This window comes from Aphelocoma coerulescens, unplaced genomic scaffold, assembly GCF_041296385.1.
Source record: "Aphelocoma coerulescens isolate FSJ_1873_10779 unplaced genomic scaffold, UR_Acoe_1.0 HiC_scaffold_181, whole genome shotgun sequence".
Taxonomy (NCBI): domain Eukaryota; kingdom Metazoa; phylum Chordata; class Aves; order Passeriformes; family Corvidae; genus Aphelocoma; species Aphelocoma coerulescens.
Genome location: NW_027183529.1, coordinates 279,825 through 295,202, shown reverse-complemented (window position 1 = coordinate 295,202; position 15,378 = coordinate 279,825). Strand labels below are relative to the sequence as shown.

The window sequence follows — 15,378 nt, the reverse complement described above, 5'->3', positions numbered from 1 at the left end:
GGGTCAGAAGTTGGGGTTTGAGGTCCAGAATTACGTAGATTCGGCCTTGGTTTGGTTTTTGTATTGTTTAAAATGGAGCTTCTGGTGCTTCTTGAGGTCCTTCAGACCAAAATCGGTTCTTTTGCCCAAAATAAGGCTCTTTTGACCCAAAATTGGGAGATTTCAACCCAAAATTAGATGCTTGAGGTCCATAATTACCTCAGTTTGGTCTTGGGTTTTTCAGCTCCATAATTTGGAGGTTCTGGTTCTTGCTGAGGTTTCTCAACCCAAAATTGGGTTTTTCTGACCAAAACTGGGGGGTTTTTGAACCAAAATTGCTCATTTTGACCCAAATCTTGGTGCTTTTCATCCGTAATTCCATGAATTCCATCTTGGTTCGGTTCCCCCACCCCAAAACCCGGAGCTTCTGCATCTCCTGGAGGTTCCTCACCCCCAAACCTCCATTTTTTCACCAAAACTTGGGGATTTTAACCCAAAACTTGGGGGTTTTGACCAAAACTTGGTGATTTTGTCCCAAAACTTGGTCCTTCTCACCCATAATTCCATGAATCCCATCCTGGTTCGCTTCCCCCACCCCAAAATTCGGAGCTTTTGGATCTTCTGGACGTTCCTCAACCCAAACCTTGGGGATTTTGACCAAAACTTGGGGATTTTGACCAAAACTTGAGGATTTTGACCAAAATTTGAGGATTTTGCCCCAAAACTTGGTACTTCTCACCCATAATTACCTCAGACCGATCCTGTTCCGGTTCTCCCACCCCAAAATTCGGAGCTTTTTTATCTCTGGGAGGTTCCTCAACCCAAACTTGGGAATTTTGACCCAAACTTGGGCATTTTGACCAAAACCTGGGGATTTTGACCAAAACTTGCGGATTTCACCCCAAAACTCGGTGCTTCTCACCCATAATCCCATGAATCCCATCCTGGTTCGCTTCCCCCACCCCAAAATTCGGAGCTTTTGGATCTTCTGGACGTTCCTCAACCCAAAACTTGGGGATTTTGACCAGAACTCGGGGGTTTTGACCAAAATTTGAGGATTTTGCCCCAAAACTTGGTGCTTCTGACCCATAATTACCTCAGACCGATCCTATTCCGGTTCTCCCACCCCAAAATTCGGAGCTTTTTCATCTCTTGGAGGTTCCTCAACCCAAACCTTGGGAATTTTGACCAAAACTTGAGGATTTTGACCAAAACTTGGGGCATTTTGACCAAAACTTGCGGATTTCACCCCAAAACTTGGTCCTTCTCACCCATAATTCCATGAATCCCATCCTGGTTTGCTTCTCCCACCCCAAAATTCGGAGCTTTTGGATCTTCTGGACGTTCCTCAACCCAAACCTTGGGAATTTTGACCAAAACTTGGGGATTTTGACCAAAACTCGGGGGTTTTGACCAAACCTTGAGGATTTCGCCCCAAAACTTGGTACTTCTCACCCATAATTACCTCAGACCGATCCTATTCCGGTTCTCCCACCCCAAAATTCGGAGCTTTTTCATCTCTTGGAGGTTCCTCAACCCAAACTTGGGAATTTTGACCAAAACTTGGGGATTTTGACCAAAACTTGCAGATTTCACCCCAAAACTCGGTGCTTCTCACCCATTATTCCATGAATTCCGTCTTGGTTTGGTTCTCGCACCCCAAAATTCGGAGCTTTTGGATCTTCTGGATGTTCCTCAACCCAAACCTTGGGAATTTTGACCAAAACTTGGGGATTTTGACCAGAATTTGGGGATTTTAACCAAAACTTGGGGCATTTTGACCAAAACTTGCGGATTTCACCCCAAAACTTGGTGTTTCTCACCCATAATTCCATGAATTCCGTCTTGGTTTGGTTCTCGCACCCCAAAATTCGGAGCTTTTTCATCTCTTGGAGGTTCCTCAACCCAAACCTTGGGAATTTTGACCAAAACTTGGGGATTTTGACCAAAACTCGGGGGTTTTGACCAAAATTTGAGGATTTTGCCCCAAAACTTGGTGCTTCTGACCCATAATTACCTCAGACTGATCCTATTCCGGTTCTCCCACCCCAAAATTCGGAGCTTTTTCATCTCTTGGAGGTTCCTCAACCCAAAACTTGGGCATTTTGACCAAAACTTGGGGATTTTGACCAAAACCTGGGGATTTTGACCAAACCTTGCGGATTTCACCCCAAAACTCGGTCCTTCTCACCCATAATTCCATGAATCCCATCCTGGTTTGCTTCTCCCACCCCAAAATTCGGAGCTTTTGGATCTTCGGGACGTTCCTCAACCCAAACTTGGGAATTTTGACCAAAACTTGGGGATTTTGACCAAAACTTGAGGATTTTGACCGAAACTTGGGGATTTTGACCAAAATTTGAGGATTTCACCCCAAAACTTGGTACTTCTCACCCATAATTACCTCAGACTGATCCTATTCCGGTTCTCCCACCCCAAAGCCTGGAGCTTTTTCATCTCTTGGAGGTTCCTCAACCCAAACTTGGGAATTTTGACCAAAACTTGGGGGTTTTAACCAAAACTTGGGCATTTTGACCAAACCTTGCGGATTTCACCCCAAAACTTGGTCCTTCTCACCCATAATTCCATGAATCCCATCCTGGTTCGCTTCCCCCACCCCAAAATTCGGAGCTTTTGGATCTTCTGGACGTTCCTCAACCCAAACCTTGGGGATTTTGACCAAAACTTGGGGATTTTGACCAAAACTTGAGGATTTTGACCAAAATTTGAGGATTTTGCCCCAAAACTTGGTACTTCTCACCCATAATTACCTCAGACTGATCCTATTCCGGTTCTCCCACCCCAAAGCCTGGAGCTTTTTCATCTCTTGGAGGTTCCTCAACCCAAACTTGGGAATTTTGACCCAAACTTGGGCATTTTGACCAAAACCTGGGGATTTTGACCAAAACTTGCGGATTTCACCCCAAAACTCGGTGCTTCTCACCCATAATCCCATGAATCCCATCCTGGTTCGCTTCCCCCACCCCAAAATTCGGAGCTTTTGGATCTTCTGGACGTTCCTCAACCCAAAACTTGGGGATTTTGACCAGAACTCGGGGGTTTTGACCAAAATTTGAGGATTTTGCCCCAAAACTTGGTGCTTCTCACCCATAATTACCTCAGACCGATCCTATTCCGGTTCTCCCACCCCAAAATTCGGAGCTTTTTCATCTCTTGGAGGTTCCTCAACCCAAACTTGGGAATTTTGACCAAAACTTGGGGGTTTTAACCAAAACTTGGGCATTTTGACCAAACCTTGCAGATTTCACCCCAAAACTCGGTGCTTCTCACCCATAATTCCATGAATTCCGTCTTGGTTTGGTTCTCCCACCCCAAAATTCGGAGCTTTTGGATCTTCTGGACGTTCCTCAACCCAAACCTTGGGAATTTTGACCAAAACTTGGGGCATTTTGACCAAAACTTGCGGATTTCACCCCAAAACTTGGTCCTTCTCACCCATAATTCCATGAATCCCATCCTGGTTTGCTTCTCCCACCCCAAAATTCGGAGCTTTTGGATCTTCTGGACGTTCCTCAACCCAAACTTGGGGATTTTGACCAAAACTTGGGGATTTTGACCAAAACCTGGGGATTTTGACCAAACCTTGCGGATTTCACCCCAAAACTCGGTGCTTCTCACCCATAATTCCATGAATTCCGTCTTGGTTTGGTTCTCGCACCCCAAAATTCGGAGCTTTTTCATCTCTTGGAGGTTCCTCAACCCAAGCCTTGGGAATTTTGACCAAAACTTGGGGATTTTGACCAGAACTTTGGGATTTTGACCAAAAGTTGCGGATTTCACCCCAAAACTTGGTACTTCTCACCCATAATTACCTCAGACCGATCCTATTCCGGTTCTCCCACCCCAAAGCCCGGAGCTTTTTCATCTCTTGGAGGTTCCTCAACCCAAACTTGGGGATTTTGACCAAAACTTGGGGATTTTGACCAAAACTTGGGGATTTTGACCAAAATTTGAGGATTTTGCCCCAAAACTTGGTCCTTCTCACCCATAATTACCTCAGACCGATCCTATTCTGGTTCTCCCACCCCAAAATTCGGAGCTTTTTCATCTCTTGGAGGTTCCTCAACCCAAACTTGGGAATTTTGACCAAAACTTGAGGATTTTGACCAAAACTTGGGCATTTTGACCAAAACTTGCAGATTTCACCCCAAAACTCGGTGCTTCTCACCCATTATTCCATGAATTCCGTCTTGGTTTGCTTCTCCCACCCCAAAATTCGGAGCTTTTGGATCTTCTGGATGTTCCTCAACCCAAACCTTGGGGATTTTGACCAAAACTTGGGGATTTTGACCAGAATTTGGGGATTTTAACCAAAACTTGGGGCATTTTGACCAAAACTTGCGGATTTCACCCCAAAACTCGGTCCTTCTCACCCATAATTCCATGAATCCCATCCTGGTTTGGTTCTCCCACCCCAAAATTCGGAGCTTTTTCATCTCTTGGAGGTTCCTCAACCCAAACTTGGGAATTTTGACCAAAACTTGGGGATTTTGACCAAAACTTGAGCATTTTGACCAAAACTTGCGGATTTCACCCCAAAACTCGGTGCTTCTCACCCATTATTCCATGAATTCCGTCTTGGTTTGGTTCTCCCACCCCAAAATTCGGAGCTTTTGGATCTTCGGGACGTTCCTCAACCCAAACCTTGGGGATTTTGACCAAAACTTGAGGATTTTGACCAAAACTTGAGGATTTTGACCAAAACTTGGGGCATTTTGACCAAAACTTGCAGATTTCACCCCAAAACTTGGTCCTTCTCACCCATAATTACCTCAGACCGATCCTATTCCGGTTCTCCCACCCCAAAATTCGGAGCTTTTTCATCTCTTGGAGGTTCCTCAACGCAAACTTGGGAATTTTGACCAAAATTTGAGGATTTTGACCAAAACTGGGGCATTTTGACCAAACCTTGAGGATTTCGCCCCAAAACTTGGTGCTTCTCACCCATAATTCCATGAATCCCATCCTGGTTTGCTTCTCCCACCCCAAAATTCGGAGCTTTTGGATCTTCGGGACGTTCCTCAACCCAAACTTGGGAATTTTGACCAAAACTTGGGGATTTTGACCAAAACTTGCGGATTTCACCCCAAAACTCGGTCCTTCTCACCCATAATCCCATGAATCCCATCCTGGTTTGCTTCTCCCACCCCAAAATTCGGAGCTTTTGGATCTTCGGGACGTTCCTCAACCCAAACTTGGGAATTTTGACCAAAACTTGGGGATTTTGACCAGAACTTGAGGATTTTGACCAAAACTTGGGGATTTTGACCAAAACTTGCGGATTTCACCCCAAAACTCGGTCCTTCTCACCCATAATCCCATGAATCCCATCCTGGTTTGCTTCTCCCACCCCAAAATTCGGAGCTTTTGGATCTTCGGGACGTTCCTCAACCCAAACTTGGGAATTTTGACCAAAACTTGGGGATTTTGACCAGAACTTGAGGATTTTGACCAAAACCTGGGGATTTTGACCAAAACTTGCGGATTTCACCCCAAAACTCGGTCCTTCTCACCCATAACCCCATGAATCCCATCCTGGTTCCGTTCCCCCACCCCAAAACCCGGAGCTTCTCCACCTCCTGGACCTTCCTCACCCCCCAAAACCTCCGTTTTCCCCCCCAAAACTCGGGCGTTTTTTTCCGTTCCAAAACGGGGATTTTTTTCCTTTTTTTTTTTTTCCCAAACCCGGCGTTTTTTCCCCCAAAACCGCCCCCTCCCCTCCCCCCCGTGTCCCGCAGGGCCCCCCGAGTCCATGCGGGAGCACGTGGTGGCCGCCTCCAAGGCCATGAAGACGGGCGACTGGCGCCGCTGCCACCGCTTCGTGGTCAACGAGAAGATGAACGGCAAAGTCTGGGACCTGTTCCCCGAGGCCGACCAGGTGCGCGCCATGCTCGTCAGGTGAGCCCAGCTGTGCCCGGCTGTGCCCCCAGGTGTGCCCCAGGTGTGCCCCAGGTGTGCCAAGGTGTGACCGGAGGAAGGGGTTTGGGGGGAATTTGGGGGATTTTGGGACGTTTTGGGGGGATTTGAGTGGATTTTTGAGGTCATTTTGGGGGCTTTAGAGAAGGACCAGGTGTGCCCGGGTGTGCCCAGGTGTGCCCCAGGTGTGCCCGGGTGTGCCCCCAGGTGTGCCCCAGGTGTGCCCAGGTGTGCCCGGGTGTGACCGGAGGAAGAGGTTTGGGGGGAATTTGGGGGATTTTGGGACGTTTTGGGGGGATATGGGGGCTTTAGAGAAGGACCAGGTGAGCCCAGGTGTGCCTGGGTGTGCCCAGCTGTGCCCGGGTGTGCCCCAGGTGTTCCCAGGTGTGCCCCAGGTGTGCCCGGGTGTGCCCCAGGTGTGCCCCAGGTGTGCCCGGGTGTGACCGGAGGAAGGGGTTTGGGGGGAATTTGGGGGATTTTGGGACGTTTGGGGGGGATTTGGGGGCTTTAGAGAAGGACCAGGTGTGCCCAGGTGTGCCCCAGCTGTGCCCGGGTGTGCCCGGGTGTGCCCCAGGTGTGCCCCAGGTGTGCCCGGGTGTGCCCCGGGTGTGCCCCAGGTGTGCCCAGGTGTGCCCAGGTGTGCCCACAGGAAGGGGGTTGGGGGGAATTTGGGGGATTTTGGGACGTTTTGGGGGGATTTGATGGGATTTGGGGGCTTTAGAGAAGGACAGGTGTGCCCAGCTGTGCCCCAGGTGTGCCCAGGTGTGCCCCAGGTGTGCCCGGGTGTGCCCGGGTGTGCCCCAGGTGTGCCAAGGTGTGCCCAGGTGTGCCCAGGTGTGACCGCAGGAAGGGGTTTGGGGGGAATTTGGGGGTTTTTGCGTCATTTTGGGGGGATTTGGGGGCTTTAGAGAAGAACCAGGTGAGCCCAGCTGTGCCCAGGTGTGCCTGGGTGTGCCCCAGGTGTGCCCGGGTGTGCCCAGCTGTGCCCGGGTGTGCCCCAGGTGTGCCCAGGTGTGCCCACAGGAAGGGGTTTTAGGGATTTTGGGAGGATTCGAGGTCATTTGGGGGGGATTTGAGGGGGTTTGGGGTCATTTGGGGGGGATTTGGGGGCTTTAGAGAAGGACCAGGTGTGCCCCAGGTGTGCCCCAGGTGCCCCCAGGTGTGCCCAGGTGTGCCAAGGTGTGACCGGAGGAAGGGGTTTGGGGGGAATTTGGGGGTTTCTGGGGGGATTTGGGGGCTTTAGAGAAGAACCAGGTGAGCCCAGCTGTGCCCAGGTGTGCCCAGGTGTGCCCAGGTGTGCCCCAGGTGTGCCCGGGTGTGCCCAGGTGTGCCCAGGTGTGCCCCAGGTGTGCCAAGGTGTGACCGCAGGAAGGGGTTTGGGGGGAATTTGGGGGATTTTGGGACGTTTTGGGGGGATTTGAGAGGATTTTGAGGGGATTTCGGGGTCATTTTGGGGGCTTTAGAGAAGGACCAGGTGCCCCCAGGTGTGCCCAGGTGCCCCCAGGTGTGCCCAGGTGTGCCCCAGGTGTGCCCCAGGTGTGCCCAGGTGTGCCCCAGATACCCCCAGGTGTGCCCAGGTGCCCCCAGGTGCCCCCAGGTGTGCCCAGGTGCCCCCAGGTGTGCCCAGGTGCCCCCAGGTGTGCCCAGGTGTGCCCAGGTGCCCCCAGGTGTGCCCAGGTGTGCCCCAGATACCCCCAGGTGTGCCCAGGTGTGCCCGGGTGCCCCCAGGTGTGCCCAGGTGTGCCCAGGTGTGCCCCAGGTGTGCCCCAGGTGCCCCCAGGTGTGCCCCAGGTGTGCCCAGGTGCCCCCAGGTGTGCCCAGGTGCCCCCAGGTGTGCCCAGGTGTGCCCAGGTGTGCCCAGGTGTGCCCCTCCCCGCAGGAAGATCCAGGAGGAGTCTCTCCGCACGTACCTGTTCACCTACAGCAGCGTCTACGACTCCATCAGGTGAGGGCTCTGGGGAGAAAACGGCGGATTTTGGGTAAAACGGAGAAAATGGGGATTTTGGGGTAAAAATGGGGGATTTTTGGGGTAAAAATGGGGATTTGGGGGTAAAAAAATGAGGGGTTTTAGGGTAAAAATGGGGGATTTTGAGGTAAAAAATGAGGTATTTGGGGGTAAAAATGGGGGGGTTTGAGGTTAAAAAAAGGAATTTTGAGGTGAAAAATGGCAAATTTTGAGAGTAAGAATTATGGTTTTTAAGGTTTAAAGTGGTGAATTGTAAAAACCTGTGAATTTTGAGGTAAAAAATTCGTAATTCTGAGGTAAAAACCTGTTGAAAGTCAAGGTTGAAAAATGGTTGATTTTGAGGTCAAAACCTGTGAATTTTGGAGGTAAAAACCTGCGAATTTTGAAGGTAAAAACTGTAAATTTTGAGGTAAAAAATTCGTAATTTTGAGGTAAAAACTGTTGGAAGTCAAGGTTGAAAAATGGGTGATTTTGAGGTAAAAACCTGTGAATTTTAAGGGTAAAAAGTGAATTTTGAGGTAAAAACTCGTGAATTTTGAGGGTAAAAATTGTGAATTTTGAGGTAAAAAACCTGTGAATTTTGAGGGTAAAAAGTGTGAATTTTGAGATAAAAAACTCGCAATTCTGAGGTAAAAACAGTTTTGAAGTCAAGGTTGAAAAATTGGTGATTTTGAGGTAAAAACCTGTGAATTTTGAGAGCAAAAAGTGTGGATTTTGAGGTAAAAAATTTGTAATTCTGAGGTAAAAACTGTTGGAAGTCAAAGTTGCAAAATGGGTGATTTTGAGGTAAACACCTGTGAATTTTAAGGGTAAAAAGTGAATTTTGAGGTAAAAACTCGTGAATTTTGAGGTAAAAACTGTAAATTTTGAGGTAAAAACCTGTGAATTTTGAGAGCAAAAAGTGTGGATTTTGAGGTAAAAAATTCGTAATTCTGAGGTAAAAACTCTTGAAAGTCAAATTTGAAAAATGGGTGATTTTGAGGTAAACACCTGTGAATTTTGAGGTAAAAACTCGTGAATTTTGAGGTAAAAACTGTAAATTTTGAGGTAAAAACCTGTGAATTTTGAGGGTAAAAAGTGTGAATTTTGAGATAAAAAATTCGTAATTTTGAGGTAAAAACTCTTGAAAGTCAAGGTTGAAAAATGGGTGATTTTGAGGTCAAAACCTGTGAATTTTGGAGGTAAAAATTGTGAATTTTGATGCAAACACCTGCGGATTTTGAGAGCAAAAAGCGTGAATTTTGAGGTAAAAAATTCGTAATTCTGAGGTAAAAACTATTGGAAGTCAAAGTTGCAAAATGGTTGATTTTGAGGTAAACACCTGTGAATTTTAAGGGTAAAAAGTGAATTTTGAGGTAAAAACTCGTGAATTTTGAGGTAAAAACTGTAAATTTTGAGGTAAAAACCTGTGAATTTTGAGAGCAAAAAGTGTGGATTTTGAGATAAAAAATTCGTAATTTTGAGGTAAAAACTCTTGAAAGTCAAGCTTGAAAAATGGGTGATTTTGAGGTAAAAACCTGCTCATTTTGAGCTAAAACCCCGCGAACTTCGAAGCGAAAATTGCGAATTTCAAGGCGCGAAACGGACGAATTCTGAGGCGGAAAAACCGGAAGTTTTAGAGATAAAAAAAATCGAATTTGGGCGAAAAAAAGGGGAATTGGAAGGGAAAGCTCTGACCTGCTGTCGCCCCTCCCCCAGCATGGAGACGCTGGCGGCCATGTTTGAGCTGGACCTGCCCACGGTGCACGGCATCATCAGCAAGATGATCATCGGCGAGGAGCTGATGGTGAGGGCGCCTCACCTGGAGGCAAAATTTGGGCTCATTTCGGGTGGATTTGGGGCCGCTTCGGGGTCACCTGTGCCCGCAGGCGAGGGCGCGTCTGCCGTGGCCGCCCCGCCTGCGGGAGGCGCCGTTTCGGGGTGGTTTTGGAGGGGTTTGTTGGTTTTTTTTTGGGGGGGGGTTACCTGTGGCTCAGGTGAGTCTCACCTGTGGCCACCTGCAGGCCTCGCTGGACCAGCCCACGGCCACGGTGATGATGCACCGGACGGAGCCCACGGCCACGCAGAACCTGGCGCTGCAGTTGGCCGAGAAGTTGGGCAACCTGGTGGAGAACAACGAGCGGGTGCTGGACCAGCGGCAGGGCGCCTACGGGGGGTACTTCAGAGGTGGGGCACGCTTGGGGGGCACGCCTGGCGATCCGTGGGGCAGGCCCGAGGCCCGGCGCGCTCTCACCGGCGCGGCGTCCGTGTGTCCCTGCAGACCAGAAGGACGGCGGCTACCGCAAAGGCGACGGCTACCTGCGGCGGGGCGGCTTCCGGCAGGAGCGCGGCAACTACTGAGGCCAGAGAGAGACGCGCCTGCCCCATAGCGGGACCCTCGCCCGCCCCATAGAGCTCGCGCCTGTCCCGTAGATCGCTCACCTGCCCCAGAGATCCTTCAGCTGTTCTGTAAATCCCTCACCTGGGCAGAGTCATCCGCTGCCCCATAGAGGCCTGGCTTGCCCCATAGATCCCTCACTTGCCTCATAAATTCCTCACCTGGGCAGAGAGTCATCACCTGCCCCATAGAGGCCTGGCTTGCCCCATAGATGCCTCACTTGCCTCATAAATTCCTCACCTGGGCAGAGAGTCATCACCTGCCCCATAGAGGCTTCACCTGCTCCATAGAGGCCTTACCTGCCCCATAGATCCCTCACTTGGGCAAAGAGTCATCACCTGCCCCATAGAGGCCTGGCTTGCCCCATAGATCCCTCACTTGCCTCATAAATTCCTCACCTGGGCAGAGAGTCATCACCTGCCCCATAGAGGCCTCACCTGCTCCATAGAGGCCTTACCTGCCCCATAGGGGCCTCACCTGCCCCATAGAGGCTTCACCTGCCCCATAGAGGCCTCACCTGCCCCATTAACTCCTCACGTGGGCAAAGAGTCATCACCTGCCCCATAGAGGCCTCACCTGCCCCATAGAAGCCTCACCTGCCCCATAAACTTCTCATCTGGGCAAAGAGTCACCACGTGCCCCACAGAGGCCTCAGCTGCCCCATCAATCCATTACCTGCCCCACAGATCCCTCACCCGCCCCATAGATCCCCCACCTGCCCCATAGATCCCCCACCTGCCCCACAGATCCCTCACCCGCCCCACAGATCCCCCACCTGCCCCATAGATCCCCCACCTGCCCCATAGATCACTCAGCTGCTCCATCGAGGGTCCCGCAGTTGGAAATTAATAAATATTAAAGAGCGCGTTACTGAGGCGTTAATGAGTGCGTTAATGAAGGGTTAATGAGGCGTGGGGCAGGGGCTGCCCCATAGGTCCTCACTCTGCCCCATAAGGGACCCCAAAGCTTCTCCCCTCACAACTTCCCGCCATTTTCTCCCCTCACAACTTCCCGCCATTTTCTCCCCTCATGGCTGCTCCACCTCCCCGTTCCCTCATGGCTCCCACCGTTTTCTCCCCTCAAAGGCTTCCCTTCTCCCTGTCCCCTCACATTTTCCCGCCATTTTCTCCCCTCAATGGCTTCCCTTCTCCCTGTCCCTTCATGTTTTCCCTCCATTTTCTCCCCTCAATGGCTTCCCTCATGGCTGCCCCCTTCCCCTTAATCCCGTCCCCTTACGACTTCCACCATTTTCTCCCCTCACAACTTCCCGCCATTTTCTCCCCTCACAACTTCCCGCCATTTTCTCCCCTCACGTTTTCCCGCCATTTTCTCCCCTCATGGCTGCTCCACCTCCCCGTTCCCTCATGGCTCCCACCATTTTCTCCCCTCACAATTCCCCGCCATTTTCTCCCTTCACAACTTACCGCCATTTTCTCCCCTCATGGCTGCTCCACCTCCCCGTTCCCTCATGGCTCCCGCCATTTTCTCCCCTCAATGGCTTCCCTTCTCCCTGTCCCCTCACGTTTTCCCGCCATTTTCTCCCCTCAGTTTTCCACCATTTTCTCCCCTCAATGGCTTCCCTCATGGCTGCCCCCTTTCCCTTAAGCCCGTCCCATCACAATTTCCTGCCATTTTCTCCCCTCACAATTCCCCGCCATTTTCTCCCCTCACAACTTCCCGCCATTTTCTCCCCTCATGGCTGCTCCACCTCCCCGTTCCCTCATGGCTCCCACCGTTTTCTGCCCTCAATGGCTTCCGTTCTCCCTGTCCCCTCACATTTTCCCACCATTTTTCCCCCTCAATGGCTTCCTTCATGGCATTCCCTCATGGGTGGGACCTCCAAAAATGGGTGGGAACCCCCCAAAAAATGATCGGGACCACCCAAAAATGGGCAGGAACCGCTCAAAAATGGACAGGACCCTCCCAAAAATCATCGGGACCGCCCCAAAAATGGGCGGGACTCCCCCAAAAAATGATCGGGACCACCCAAAAATGGGCAAGACCCCTCCAAAATTGGGTGGGACCCCCCAGAAATGAGCAGGATTCCCCCCCCAAAAAAGGATGGGACCCCCCCAAAAATGGGCGGGACCCCCACAAATCATCGGGACACCCCCCAAAAATGAGCGGGACCCCCCAAAATATGATCGGGACACCCCAAAATGGCCAGGACCCCCCAAAAATGGGCGGGACCACTCAAAATTTGGCAAGACCCCCCCAAAATTGGGCGAGACCCCCCAGAAATGAGCGGGACCCCCCCAAAAATGGATGGGACCCCCCCAAAAATGGGTGGGAACACCCTAAAAATCATCAGGACCCCCCCCCCAAAAATCATCGGGACCCCCCCCAAAAAATGGGTGGGACCCCCCAAAAATGGGCGGGAACCCCCCAAATCATCGGGACACCCCCCAAAAATGGGTGAGACCCCCAAAAAATGATCAGGACCCCCCCTCCCCAAGCCACGCCCCTTATTAGCATCCCAAAGCCCCTCCCCCACCCCAAACCCCACCCAAATTTCAGGCCACGCCCCCTCATTAAGCCCCGCCCACTTCTCAGACCCCCAAGCCCCTCCCCTTTCGTTGGCCCCGCCCCCTTCTGCACCAAGCCACGCCCCTATTGTGACGTCAGAGCCACGCCCCCACCCCAACCCATCCCACCTTTCAGGCCACGCCCCCTATTATGACGTCAAAGCCACGCCCCCACCTAAACCCCACCTGAATTCCAGGCCACGCCCCCCCCATTATGACATCATGGGAAAAGTGGGCGGGGCTTAAGGGAGGGCCCGGGTATAAAAGGGCAGGAGGGGCCGGGGTCTGTGGGGGAGAGGCGGGGAGGAGGGGGCGGGGCTTGGGGGAGGGGGAGGGGCTTAGCGAGGGGCGTGGCTTAGGGCGGGGGCGGGGCTTAGGCGGGGTTTTGGGGAGGGGGCGGGGCTTGCGCTGAGCGGGCCTGGCTGGCCGGGAGGGGCCGGGGCTTGGGAAGGAGGGGGCGGGGCTTGGAGGGGAGGGGGCGGGGCTTGCTGGGCAGGGGGGCGGGGCTTGGGGATGAGGGGGCGGGGCTTGCTGCAAGGGGGCGGGGCTTGCGCGTGCCTCCTCTTCTCCCGCCTTTTCCCCCGTTTTTATATCGAAAATTTCCCCGTTTTTCCCCTTTTTTCCTGGTTTTTTTTACCCCTTTTCCCTCCTTTTTTTCCCCATTTTCCCCCCGTTTGTCCCCCCCCCAAATTTCCCCTTTTTTCCCCCATTTTCCCCCTTTTTTCCTCCTTTTTCTCTCTTTTTTTTCATTTATTTTTCTCATTTTCCTCTATTTTTTCCCATTTTCCCCTCATTTTCCCCCATTTTCTCCTCTTTTTTTTTCCATTTATTTTTCCCATTTTTCCCCCCCATTTTTCCCATTTTTTTCCCCCTTTTCCCCCCTTTATTCCCCCTTTTTTCCCATTTATTTTCCCCTTTTTCCCCATTTTTTCCCATTTATTTTCTCCCATTTTCCCCCATTTTTTTCCCATTTATTTTCCCCATTTCCCCCACTTTTTCCCCCATTTTTTCCCATTTGTTTTCCCCCAATTTCCCCCCTTTATTTCCATTTATTTTCCCCATTTCCCCCATTTTTGCCATTAATTTCCCCCCATTTTCCCATTTTTTCCCATTTATTTTCCCTTTTTCCCCCCTTTTTTCCCCCCTTTTTCTCCCCCTTTTTCCACTTATTTATCCAATTTTTCCCATTTATTTTCCCTTTCCCCCCCCCCCTTTTCCCCATTTTTTCCCATTTAATTTTCCCTTTTTTCCCCCATTTTTTCCCATTTATTTTCCCCCATTTTCCCCCCCCATTTTTCCCATTTATTTTCCCTTTTCCCCCCTTTTTTCCTCCTTTTTTCCATTTATTTTCCCCCATTTCCCCCCTTTTTTCCCCCATTTCCCCCCTTTTTTCCTCCTTTTTTCCCCCCTTTTTCCCCCCTTTTTCCACTTATGTATCCTATTTTTCCCATTTATTTTCCCCTTTTTCCCCCCCATTTTTCCCATTTATTTTCCCCCATTTCCCCCCATTTTTCCCCATTTATTTTCCCCTTTTCCCCCCTTTTTTCCCCCATTTTTCCCATTAATTTTCCCCCATTTCCCCCCCTTTTTCCCCCATTTTTCCCCATTTATTTTCCCCTTTTTTCCCCTTTTTCCCCCATTTTTCCCATTTATTTCCCCCCCTTTTCCCCCCCATTTTCCCATTCATTTTTCCCATTCTCCCCATTTTTTTCCCCCCATTCCCCCCCCTTCCCCTCCCCCCAGCCCCCCCTCCCCTCCCCCACTCTCTGGGGCTCCCTGGCCCTGCAGCACCTCCTGCATTTCGGGGACCCCTCCCCAATTTTTTTGGGTGGAAATGGGGTTTTGGGGTTTTGGGGTGAAAATCCCGGGTTTTGGGCAAAAAAAATGTGGTTTTAGGGTTGAAATTGTGGTTTTGGCATCTAAGTTGGGGTTTTGGGGTGAAAATCCTAGGTTTTGGGCAAAAAAATGCGATTTTTAGGGTGGAAATGGGGTTTTGGGGTTTTGGGGTGAAAATCCCAGGTTTTGGGCAAAGAAATGTGATTTTTCTGGGTGGAAATGGGGTTTTGGGGTAAAAATATCAATTTTGGGCAAAAAGATGTGATTTTTAGGGTCGAAATTGTGTTTGTGGGAATAAGTTGGGGGTTTGGGGTGAAAATCAGCAATTTTAGGCAAAATAATGCGATTTTTAGGGCTGAGATTCCGTTTCTGGGGGTAAAATTGGGGTTTTGGGGTGAAAATCAGCCGTTTTGGGCAAAAAAATGTGATTTTTCTGGTTGGAAATGGGGTTTTGGGGTTTTGGGGTGAAAATCCCGGGTTTTGGGCAAAAAGCAGCTGGGATTTGTTTGGGGTGGGAATTGGGGCTCTCGGGGCCCTCCTGGGGTCCCCCCGCGTCCCCTCCCCCGCCCGGCGCCGCCTCCTCCGCAAGCTCCAGGTACCCCTCCCCCACCCCCACCCCCCAATTCCCGGGATTTGAGGAAAAAACAGGAAAAAAAAGCGATTTTTTTGGGTGGAAATTGGGTTTTGGGGGTTTTGGGGTGAAAATCCCGGGTTTTGGGCAAAAAAAATGTGGTTTTAGGGTTGAAATTGTGGTTTTG

At 50.7% G+C, this 15,378-nt stretch overlaps 1 protein-coding gene across 1 annotated transcript in view; it reads left to right on the top strand.

The window, feature by feature from the left end:
* The window catches only part of EIF3CL (eukaryotic translation initiation factor 3 subunit C like), a gene marked incomplete at its 5' end in the record, with an annotated part of 44,999 nt that extends 33,864 nt beyond the window's left edge, over positions 1-11,135 (top strand). The window contains 5 exon segments of the mRNA XM_068998838.1: positions 5,739-5,898; positions 7,796-7,861; positions 9,581-9,668; positions 9,886-10,048; positions 10,143-11,135. Coding sequence (XP_068854939.1) covers positions 5,739-5,898; positions 7,796-7,861; positions 9,581-9,668; positions 9,886-10,048; positions 10,143-10,222 — 557 coding nt within the window.
* Between the last annotated feature and the right edge of the window lie 4,243 nt (positions 11,136-15,378).